This window comes from Myxine glutinosa, chromosome 10, assembly GCF_964187855.1.
Source record: "Myxine glutinosa chromosome 10, kmMyxGlut1.1, whole genome shotgun sequence".
Classification (NCBI taxonomy): domain Eukaryota; kingdom Metazoa; phylum Chordata; class Myxini; order Myxiniformes; family Myxinidae; genus Myxine; species Myxine glutinosa.
Window position 1 is genome coordinate 61956453 of NC_136270.1, and position 12383 is coordinate 61968835.

The following is a 12383-nucleotide window of genomic DNA, read 5'->3' on the forward strand; positions in this document are numbered from 1 at the left end:
AAGTTGGATGCCCCTGAGCTCAATTTGAAGTGTCACAGCAAAGAGGTTGAATACCAATTGACTCAAGACATTTCAGCTTTTCATTCTTGATTATTTTGTGAAAATGTCTTCAAAAAATTCCACTTTGACAATATGGGGTATTATGTGTACATTAGTGACAAAAAAAAATCTCATTTCAATCCATTTTAAATTCAGGCTGTAACACAACAAAATGTGAAAAAAGTCGAGAGGTGTGAATACTTTCTGAAGGCACTATATGTATGCATATATATATAATATTTTAGAGCAGACTCCATTACTGTTGTGCATACCAGGAGTTGTGCATACCAGACCAAAAATGGCCTCTAAACGGTGGTTTATACCAGGAAGCAAGTACTACACCAGATATTTCTGCAAGCATACTCATCAACAGTAAGTGCCTACCACACATTAACCTGTCTGTGATAGACAAAACAGTTCTGGAGGTGGCAAGGAACAATTCAGTGGGATTGTACTGCAGCCAATACCAGGAAGAGAATTTGATTCTAAATTTTATAGACCAGTCTACTCTCTTGGGTGGACTGGTCTGTTTCCTCTCGGGTGCACTTGTTTTCCATGGCTGTTCGATTTGGACCCTGGCCCAGTTGCACCAAAGACTTTAAATATAGTACTTGCAACTTCCTTGCTTACCGCCAAACATTCGGAGGATTGAGCATGTGTCAACCCCATGGGGTTGAATCCCTTTGGGATGAGGATTTCTCCCTAAAAATTCCCCACCGACTGCGGAGAGAAAAGCGCCCCTGGTTCCCAGTGTGTTTCGGGATGTTGCACCCCTCACACACTCCTCCCCCCTAAGGTCAGTGGCTGTGTTTGTCTGGAGTTACCCCCCCCCCCTCCCACCCCCCATCTTCTGTTGTCTGATATATGTGAATACATGATTTGTGTTTGTGACAGCTCTGCCATCAACCTTACAAACTGTGGACTAAAAGCCGGCACAGCTTGAAGGTTAGGTGTGCTCATGCATTTGACTAACAGATAGTTTAGAAAGTAAACGTTTATTTTGGGTGATCTCTCAACCCTATCATGTAAATCACAGCAACCTGCATCTCATTAAGATGCTGAGCATCCATTGAATGGCATTTTCCGAAGGTTCAAAGGGAAGAAAGAAACTATGTGATTGGAATTCGAGCATTTCTTGATGACCCCTCGAGTTAACCCTTTGTGTTTTTGACAATTGAAAGTCGTCTTAAAGTACCATTTATATTACTTGTCAAATGATGGATTTTTTTTTTTTTACCATTCTCGCTCTTTCGCTTTTTCTGATGCTTCTAATTAGTTACCCCTCTTCTTCTTTTTATTTTTCCTTTGGATTTCCAGCCCGAGTCGAGCCAAAAATAACCCGCAGCAGGTTTTTTAAATCCCGGCTCCAAGGCTTGCTGAGAAGGAAGCGTGCCTGATGCTTCCTTGGTCCTCACCTGCTTGTTTCTCTGCAGGTGATGATTTACGAAAAAAGACCAAAAAGGACCAGGCCCCTCCAGAGCTCGTCGTGAGGTAGGATATGCTGTATGTTGTTGTTGTTGTTGTTGTTGTTGTTGTTGTCCCAGTCAGTTTTGGTTGAACAGGCCAGTGGCACGGAGATAGCCGATCGATCTGACAGGAACGACCCTGAGATCCCTCACATCTAAGATGTTGTGCACTTGCTTATGTGAAGCCAGGACCACGCAGTCATCCACGATATGTGTTATTGTGTGCGGCGCGGCCTCGTATTAGTTGCAGGTGTCATCAGCGTCGTCGTCGAGTCTATGTTTGTTGTGTAAAAGTTGTGGGTAGTGTCTACAGTGAAGGTGTGAAAGGTGAACACGATCAGACCATCGTTGTTTTGTCTTTGCGACCATTTAAAAACGAGCACGGCTTCTTATCCACACTATCTTAATTGTGTGGTTGGGAATCGGATTATATTTGCACTTCTACAACTGACTTTTATAACATTCCTCTTGGACTGATTTTGGTGTCTCAGAGGCAACCTGAGTTTATCTAATTTTAAAAATGTTGATGTTCAATTTGTCTTGCTCACATGACACCATATTGGTTTATATTTTTTGTACTCGTGTGGCTCAGCGGAGATGAAGCGATTGAAAAGCGAAGCTCATGGCGGAACAGGCGGAATGATGAGCATGCTTCCAGCCCAGAAGTTTTGCGCGATCGCGCTGGTAGACGTGGGCCGAGCGAGCGGAAACCTTTGGCAGCTAAAGATACACCTGGAAGCAAGAGAAAACGGGGTCAAAAATCTGAGTTGGATTCAGAGGCTGATGACATGGTGAGATCTATGAAGAGTAATCGATAATGTTAACTCAAAAAGAAACCCACAGAGTAGTCGATGGACATGACAAATTTTACTTTTTTTATTGTGCTTCACAAGGTCGTAACAATATTGTTTACGGAGTGACTTCATTGCATGGAGCGCGATTAATGAGGTCGTTTGATTCGCAGGCATGGTGCTATCATGCTGTTCTTTTCACCTTGTACATGTGCTAAAGGGAGATGAAATATTTTCTCAAGGGAAATAAATGCTTACTAACAAATGCTTCTCACATCTTCTTTCAATGTATGTTAAGTGCGGGTCGATAATGGTAACTTGTACAATTGAAAAATGACTATCTTTGTGTCGATGATGAACGATCATATCGCATTCTGTCATGTCTTTCGTGCTGCGTTAATAAGCAGCAGTGATTAAATAGAGCCGGGATAAACGGTTTACATTTGTATCCCACCGATAGGCCAGATCCGCAACCGGACCTTAACCAAAATCAAAACAGCTTGTTGTTGTCATCTAACCAAATCATCCACCAAGTTTTGTCATAACCCGTCCTCAACTTTTTGAGATATCGTTTTTGACCCAATCTCTCAATGGTGAAGAATCGCTTGCAAATGAAAAAAAGGAAAGGTTTTATCCAGATCCAGATCTTCACCAAAATTGAATCAATTCGTCTTTGTCACACACCCAACCTGCCCACCAAGTTTCATCTGAATCCGTCCATAACCTATTGAGATATCCTCCTCACAAACAGACAAACAAATAGGGGTGAAAACATAACCTCCATCCACCTTCGTTGGCAGAGGTAATTATCATTTATATAAGCAGTGGAGAACTGGTGTGGATCCAGGATGCGGAGGGATGGAAGGCATACAGGATGTGGTTCCTCCCTTTTCTGGGCTGGCAATGGACATGTACTTTGTGAGCGTTTAACTTCAACCAATCTGAGGCTCTATTTGTGAGTGATAGAATAGGCTCAGGTAAGGTTGAGGGATCGTACCTCTATCATTGAATGTACAGTGCATTCAGAAAGTATTCAGACCCCTTCACTTTTTTCACATTTTGTTATGTTGCAGCTTTATGCTGAAATCGTTTAAATTCATTTTTCCCCTCATCAATCTACACTCAATACCCCATAATGACAAAGAGAAAACAGGATTTTAGAAAGTTTTGCAAATTTATTAAAAAGAAAAAACTGAAATATCACATTTACATAAGTATTCAGACCCTTTGCTATGACACTTGAAATTTAGCTCAGGTGCCTCCCATTTCTCTTGATCATCTTTGAGATGTTTCTACACCTTGATTGGAGTCCACCTGTGGTAAATTCAATTGATTGGATATGATTTGGAAAGGCACACACCTGTCTATATAAGGTCTCGCAGCTGACGATGCATATCAGAGCAAAAACCAAGCCATGAGGTCGAAGGAACTGACTGCAGAGCTCAGAGACAGGATTGTGTCGAGGCACAGATTTGGGGAAGCCTACAAAAAAATTTCTGCTGCATTGAAGGTTCCCAAGAGCACAATGTCACAGTGTCTCAATAATTCTGGCAGTCAAACAAAATTGAAAATGATTCTAAACAGGAAACTTGCTGTTTTGGGGGATGTCGTACTCATAAAGGACACAAACAGGCACTAAGAACTGATTTAACATGTTAAAAAATCTGTCATAAAAGATGCTGCATCAACGGCAGTAAACGTCTGAAAAATGTTGTCTACTACCTTTAAAATCTTTTTTTTTATTTCAATAGAATTATGTCCCGGAACACTAAAACAAAAATATTATTTTTAACACTTTCAAAACTCTTCCATTTAGCAGTACTTGGATAAAATATTACATTTTACATCGTCTCGACAAATCAAATTTGCTGCTCGCCGACCCCACCCTTGTTCTTTTTTTCTCAAGACTGCGGAGGGCAAGGTGTTCTATGAATTCTAGTTTTTATGCCACTGCTGACGAAGTTGCTGGAGGCATTATATTTTTGGGTTGTCCGTCCGTGCGTCTTTGATCGGTTTTCGTTTCCGTGATAACTTGACACCGGCTGAAGGGATCTAAGTCGATCTTGGTGCAGATATGTATAATGAGGTAAAGATGAACTGACTAGATTTTGGGGTCACGAGGTCAAAGGTCAGAGGTAATGTTTGGTAAAAAAGCCTGTTACTGCGATAACTTGTGAACCAGTGATGGGATTTTGACCAAAGTTGGTAAAAGTATGCATTATGATACAAAAATGAACTGGTGAACTAGTTTGATTTTGGGGTCAAGAGGTCAACGTTCAAAGTCTGTAATTGGTTTATAACTCAAGAACGGCTTAAGGGATCCAAGTCAAACTTGTTACAGGTATGTATAATGATGTAAAGATGAACTGATTAGATTTTGGGGTCAAAGGTCACAGATCATGTCAAGTAAAAATTATGTTACCAGGCCAACTTGTGAACCAGTGATTGGATTAAACAAAAAGAAACTTGGTATTCGTATATAGGATGCAAAGATTAACAGATTGTATTTTGGCATCAAGAGGTCAAAGGTCAGAGGCCATGACTGGGAAAATTTTTATAACTTTAGAACAGCTGAAGGGATTTAAATCAAACTTTACATGTATATATAATGATGGAATAATGTGGGCGGAGGTATATCGGTTGACGTCGCGACGTCAAAGAGCGCCGTTCTTGCTTTAAGTTTGATTGATGACCTCTACTGTATTGCATATGGCATTCGAAATCTGTGTCCATTCGCTTATACTGTACAACTTTACTGTTCATTTGAAATGGCTAGTGTCTATTTGAGAGTTCATCAACTTGTAACTATGATGACGAACAGCCTCAAACTTCACATTTTTTTTTTTTTTTTTTTTTTTTGTATACAAGATCGAGGCTCGTGAAAGAGTGAACATTAATCACACAGAAAGACAAACAGACACACAAAACAAATAACATCGGGAGCGGTAGACAAGATGGGGAGAGAGGGGGAAGGACACAAACACAACATTTGAGAGCAGGGACCGAGAGACATGGAGACATCGAGAGAACTGTGGGAGGGAGAGGGCTTTGGGGGGGAGGCATGGGAAGGGGGGGGGGGGGGTGGGAGAGGTATAAAATATATGGACACTGCCAAGACTTCCAGGAAAGAAGTTGGAATTTCAAACAAGGTGGATCTGGGGTGAATTAGTGGGGGTAGAAAAGATCAAGGTTTTGGATGGGGGAAGATAAGAGATGGTGGTGAACAGCTGTTTTGAAGACCTGGAGGGAGGAGTGCGATTGAAGTGAGTGTGGGAGTTTGTTCCAGAGGCGGGAGAAAAGAGGAATGAAAGAGTGAAGGTGAGCAGAGAGCCGAGATTTCGGCAGTTTAACCATCAGAGGGTGGTTGGCAGATCTTGTGCGACCTGTAGGAATATTTGGGGGACAGAGCACAGAGAGAGCTGGGGGAGCAAGGCCGGAGAGGAGTCGGTAGAAGACAGAAAGACCACCTACCTGCCTGCGGTGAGTGAGTGAAAGGCCCTCAGAGATAGCTTCATCGCGGGAGATTCCAATGATTCTGAAAGCTTTGGATTCAACAGCATGAAGCCGAGCCAGGTGTGAGGCAGGAGCACCAGCCCATAGGGGAGAACAGTATTCCATTTAGCTGCGGATGAAAGCCTTGTATGTGGTGAGGAGCTCAGGTGTGCCTAGGAAGGACTTCGCACGACGGAGGATGCCCAGTCGGCGACTGGCTTTGGAGGCCAGCTTGGAAATGTGGTTTTCCCAAGAAAGATCATGGCAGATGGTGAGACCCAAAAGCTTGAGCGACAAAACTTCTTGGAGAGGATTGTTGAGAAAGTAGATGGGAGGGTTGTCCAGTCGATCTTTTCGGAGAGACATAGTAAGAGTGTGAGATTTGTCAGGATTGAAAGACATGTTCCACTTGTTTGACCAGTCTGTGATTTTGTCCAGGTCTTCAGAGAGTGAGGAGGCTGCAGACTGCCGATCTGAGGGAAGAGGAATGGAGCGGCAGAGAGTGGAGTCATCAGCAAAGAGATACAGAGGATTTTCCAGAGAGTCGGAGAGATCATTGATAAAGACCAGAAAAAGCACAGGGCCCAGCACACTGCCTTGGGGAACTCCAGCCTGAACGGGAAGGGGAGATGAGAGAAATCCATTCAGGGCCACACGTTGACTACGACCAGAGAGGAAGTCCGCAAGCCATGCATGGAGATTTCCATGGATACCATAGGAGGAGAGTTTGGTGAGCCGAGCTGGGTGCCAGACCGTATCGAAGGCACGTGATATGTCAAGGGAGACAGCTCTGATTTCCTGTTTGGCATTGAGGACCTCCATCCATTGTTGAGACAGCAGAAGCAGCATGTCCAGAGTAGAGTGACCTGGTCTGAAACCAAATTGATGATCAGAGATCAAGCCATTGGAGAAGAGGAAAGATTTCATATCCGAAGCAATGATGGATTCCATGACTTTGCTGATAATTGGGAGCAGGCTGATTGGTCTGTAGTTGCAAGGATCTGTTTTTGCACCTTTTTTGTGTAAAGCGGTAATGTTTGCTCAGCCTATTTTGTCCACTGCAGGACGAAAATCTCTGTTATCTCATTTTCAAGAGTACTTGGCATGTTTACCACATCTTCCAAGTGTGGGTTGGTGATCAAGTAGCCCAGGGAGTGGGTGTATTGACCCAAATTGACCAGTGGATCAAGAAACCAGTCTTGAACCAGTCGATGAAAAGGACACTTCGCTGATGACTTGCAAAAAAAAAAAGTATCTTCCATTTTTGTTCAACAAATCACCTTTCTTAATTTCTGTTAAATTTGGTGGTTGTCAATCATTTATTATACCCACGCTTTTTGAAAATAACAATAATAATAAAAAAAATAAAACTGCGGTGGGAGGGAGCGTATTGTAATCTGCACTGTCGGTCTGTCCGTCACGCTATCTCCTCCTAAACAGTTGTGCAGAAATTCACCAAACTTTGTAGTTATGATCACCACATTGCCATGACATGAAGATGTGAGAACAGTATCATTTTGACTTTGCCCCTTGGGGCGGAGTCAAAAGGTCGAATACCAAAAATACAATTACGGGAACATTTTAAAACATTTAAAAAATGAAACTTTGTATGTAAGCAACATTGAGGGACGTATAAAATATCTAACGATTTTTATTTTATTCTACCCCAGGTTCCTGCCCCAGGGGATGGGAACTTGTGGTCACAGGGAACAATAAAAAAAAGTTGAACTCCCAAAATTTGATATTTGGTCATTCCTGGTGGAACTTTTTGCCATCTTTCAACTTTGCTTTAGGTGGGAAGCATGAGGATTTGTGATGGCTCACCATCGACTTCGCTATAATTGTAACTTGTTGGAAGCTCCGAGTTGACAGCCAATACGTGACTTTCAAAATGTCGTATGATTGCTAAATGAGGCCTTTCACGCATGCTCCATGTGTTTACACCGATTCGGTTCTGCTCGATAGGCACTTTTAATCTGACGTTGCTGGCACTAAATCTCTCATTCAAATTGTCTTTTCAGCATAACTTAGCATTTAAACAAAAAAGTGGCAATTTCGAAGTCTTAAACATAATTGTTGTGTTTCTGAATTAAAATTGGACTCAGAAATATAGGAATATGAAAAATATCCATGGATGAGGTGTCGGGTTCGTATTATTTCCTGTTGGTACATTCTAGCGTCGGTCATGGCTTCATCTTTTAACAATAGCTGCAAAAATGCAGTATAATTTATTTTACAGCGTTGAAATCAAGTGAACAATGTACTTATAACAGACCTCACAGCTCCCAGCCCTCACACACCTCCCAACATGATTTATAGTAAATATCATCATTTTAAACTTTCCCCTGTAAATTCACAAGATCGAGATATGTCCTTTCCATTGGTGTTCAGAAGCACATAATCCAGATGCACAGTCCATTCACTGATGGCAATCCTTCGGGGGTTTGTGCAGGCCACGCTTGTCTGTTCAGGCCTTGCAACGACCCACATGGTCCGGAGGTTGCAGAGTGAGCAGTTGCCCTTTTGGCAAGCTGAGGAAGTTCTCCAAGTCTTTCAGTGTACAAAGGCACAGCCCTTTCTCTCAGGTGTTTTTCCAAATATGTTTGGCTTCTTTCAGAAGCTTTGTGAGTCATTCCAAGTAAGAATCCTATCCCGGACACACGTTAGTCACGTGAAAAAGTAAGTACACCCCATGTAAAGTTTTGACTTTTTCAACATATTTCAACATACAGCTATTTGATCTTCATTTCAACAATATTGATAGATAAAGGTGATATAATATAACAAATATGAAACATTTACATTTTGTAGTCCATTGTATAATTTAAATAAACAAATGCAAATTTTGCATGTGGAGTAAGTAAGTACACCCCTACATTTATCACTACTTCAAATACTTAAAATTAGAATCAGGTGCACCAGCTCAGGTGCAAATGATTAGAACATCGTCAGAGAGGATCTTGGAGGAACCTGTCTTATTTAAACCTCAGACATTTAGTTTGGTTTGCTCTTTGTTGTTGAAGTGTGCGGCGTCACCATGCCGAGATCAAAAGAGCTCTCTGAGGCCTTCAGAAAGAAGGTTATAGATGCCTACGAGTCTGGGAAGGGATTTAAAAAGATCTCTAAACAATTTGAAATCTATCATTCAACTGTCTGGAAGATCATCTACAAGTGGAGAAGATTCCAAACAACTGCCAACTTGTTCAGGCCAGGCCGCCCCAGCAAGTTCAGCCCGAGAGCAGACTGCAAGATGCTGAAAGAAGTCTCTAAGAACCCCAGAATGTCATCACTGAACCTACAGGTAGCTCTTGCCACTGTTGATGTCAAAGTGCACGAGTCTACCATTAGAAAGAGGCTGCACAAATTTGATCTACATGGGAGGTGTGCCAGGAGGAAACCTTTGATGTCCAGAAAGAACATCAGGGCAAGACTAAAGTTTGCCAATGAACACCTAAGCAAAGACCAGCACTTCTGGAACAATGCGCTCTGGACAGATGAGTCAAAGGTAGAGCTATTTGGCACAGTACCAGAAGACATGTTTGGCGAAAACCAAAGACAGCATTTGACCACAAGAACCTGATACCAACTGCAAAGCATGGTGGTGGAAATATTATGGTTTGGGGCAGCTTTGCTTCATCAGGGCCTGGGCAGCTCACCATCATAGAAGCCACTATGAATTCTTCATTGTACCAGAGGGCGCTTGAGGATAATGTGAGGCCATCTGTCGGAAAATTGAAGCTCAACCGAAGGTGGACCTTGCTGCATGACAATGACTCTAAACATCTATCTATAATTCCAGTAATCTCTGTGTGTCTGTGTGTTTGTCTGTGACCGCTGTTTCTCGACAACCACGGGTCCGATATACTTGAAACTTGCCAGGTATATTGCTGGGGACCCGAGGATGTGCCTTTTCAAGGTTTCATATTAATCGGAGAAGTAGTTACCGAGCTATGGCGATTTCTTTACCAAACTCCGCAAGCCGTTCGCTTTGGACCAAACCATTTCATGTAAATAGAGGGGGGGGGGATTGTCACCGTACTCGCAAGCCGTTCGCTTTGGCTTTGCGAATGGACCAAACCATTTCATGTAAATAGAGGGGGGGGGGGGGGATTGCCACCGTACTCGCAAGCCGTTCGCTTTGGCTTTGCGAATGGACCAAACCATTTCATGTAAATAGAGGGGGGGGGGATATAATATATATATAGTACGGGCGTATATATATATATACGGGAGTATATATAGTACGGGTATATATAGTACGGGCATGCCCTAGTACCAGTAAATCCACCAAGGAATGGCTGAAAAGAAAGAATTGGAGGGTTCTGGAATGGCCAAATCAAAGCCCGGATTTAAATCCCATCGAGATGTTGTGGGGGGATTTGAAACGAGCTGTGCATGCAAGAAACCCCTCAAACATCACACAGCTGAAAGAATTCTGCATGGAGGAGTGGGCAAAAATTTCTCCCAGTCGATGTCAGAGACTGGTAGACAGTTATAAGAAACGCCTACTTGAGGTTGTTTCTGCCAAAGGGGGCAATACCACATATTAGAGGGTGTACTTACTTTTTCCACATGCGAAATTTGCATTTGTTTATTTAAATTATACGATGGACTACAAAATGTAAATGTTTCATGGTGTTTGTTATATTATATCACCTTTATCTATCAATATTGTTGAAATGAAGATCAAATAGCTGTATGTTGAAATATGTTGAAAAAGTCAAAACTTTACATGGGGTGTACTTACTTTTTCACGTGACTGTATATTTTATTTTGCACCAAACTCTGCAGCCTCCTGGGGTTTCTGCTCATGCGCACCGAGCATTTTGGGGGTGAATAATGTCATTTTGAGAGTCACGTACAGTATTAAAATATATAGTATACTAACACAAGCAAATGGACACAGGTTTTAAAATTGTTCCCTGCTATATAGTAAATAGTCCAAGCCATTTAGCATTTGACGGGGAAAAAACTGCAACACTACCGATCTCATTAGTATTGATTACCCTCAAGGTACCTTTATAACATACTAAAAGTATAAAGGTCTAAAAATATGGGGTGACTCTCAAATAATGCAATCAAGTTTTCTCCATTTAGCCCCATGTTAAAAGACGTACATATGCCGCATGCTATGATTATTGTCGCTCTCTGAACTTCTATTGCTTATTTTATACACTGGACCTAATCACTAGCACGATATAATAAATAAAGGATATCATACTGTACAATATTCCCTGTACTGTACTGTACAAACCTGTACTGTACAAACTGTACTGTACTGTACAAACTGTACCTGTACTGTACTGATACTGTACAAAGATCCCTGGTGTTGGGCTAGCGGCTAGGGTGCCGGCTTAGGATCCTAGGATCCTGGGTTCGAATCTCGGTCGATCGCCGAATTAATGCCAGGGGGGTTGACTCAGCCTGTCATCCTTCCGAGGTCGGCTAATTGAGTACCAGTTCACTGGTAATTCCCTGTTTGTCGTTGAAGGCGGCAAAAAGGGTTGACGTCAGGAAGGGCATCCGGCCGTAAAACATTGCTTCAAAAAGGGGACCAAAAAACAACAACTACCACGGTCCCCGAAAAGGCCAACCCCCGCTTTGCGGGGAAAAATGGCCTCGAAACGGTGGTTATACTGTACAATATTGTATATATAAGTGAAGTTTTTACTGTTTTAGTGTCTTATTTAACCACACCCCGTTTTACAAAGACTGCTCACTCCACAGCAAGCGATGGTACATCATTATTTGTTTGTGAACCATATATATCTTAGTTTTTAATCCCATCAATGACATGTATTTAGTATGTTTAGGTCTATTGGCAATAACATACAGTAATAGTATATTCAACTTTTCTATATTTGCAGGTAATCCAACCCTGAAGAATGGCGGCCAATTCGTGTGTATTCTGCAATGAATCCACCAACAACGATAATCCAGTAGTGACACTTCGTGAAAAGGGAAGTCGGACTATTAATGTTGTTAGTGACCAGCGCAGTGACCCAATACAGACTGTTCCAGGTCAACCTTGATGTACTGTGGAAGACGTCACTGCTGTTCAAGATACCAAGACCTGCATGGTCCGGGATGATGCAACTCTTACATCGTGGTGTCCAGCATTCAAAATCGTCTGTCCTGTTTCTCCCAATGATTGATTTGAGCTCGAGCGACACTACATGCATCTACTCCACTCTCAACTACATTGCGCAACATGCTAAACAACATGATGTACCTACCATCATCACCTTTGATCAGCCACTATGGTGGAAGGCATTGTCGATCATTCTCTCGGAGCCAGATGGAAGCCCCATGCGACGTATTGTGGTAAGGCTAGGTGCCTTTCATATGGAAATGAGCTTCCTTTGCAGCATAGGGCACCTCATGGGTGGTTCTGGGTTGAAGGAGCTGCTAGAACTCATATACGCACCAAATGCAGTGGATCACATCCTAACAGGAAAAGCAATTTCCAGGGCTGTACGGGCACACATCCTCCTGGATGCTGTCCTGAATACACTCCTCCTGTCTGATCCTCTTGGAGGAACACAATACAGAACTGCAGAAGACTTGCCAGTTCGGGATGAAGATGCAATGAGTG

General features: G+C 42.4%; 1 protein-coding gene across 2 annotated transcripts in view; it reads left to right on the forward strand.

Moving 5' to 3' along the window:
- Window positions 1-12383, forward strand: part of LOC137434162 (PC4 and SFRS1-interacting protein) — a 78412-nt gene that overhangs the window by 18840 nt on the left and 47189 nt on the right. For both annotated transcript variants that reach the window (XM_068126884.2, XM_068126885.2), the window contains exons 7-8: window positions 1473-1530; window positions 2098-2296. In XM_068126884.2, coding sequence (XP_067982985.2) covers window positions 1473-1530; window positions 2098-2296 — 257 coding nt within the window. The remainder of the gene's footprint in view (window positions 1-1472; window positions 1531-2097; window positions 2297-12383) is intronic.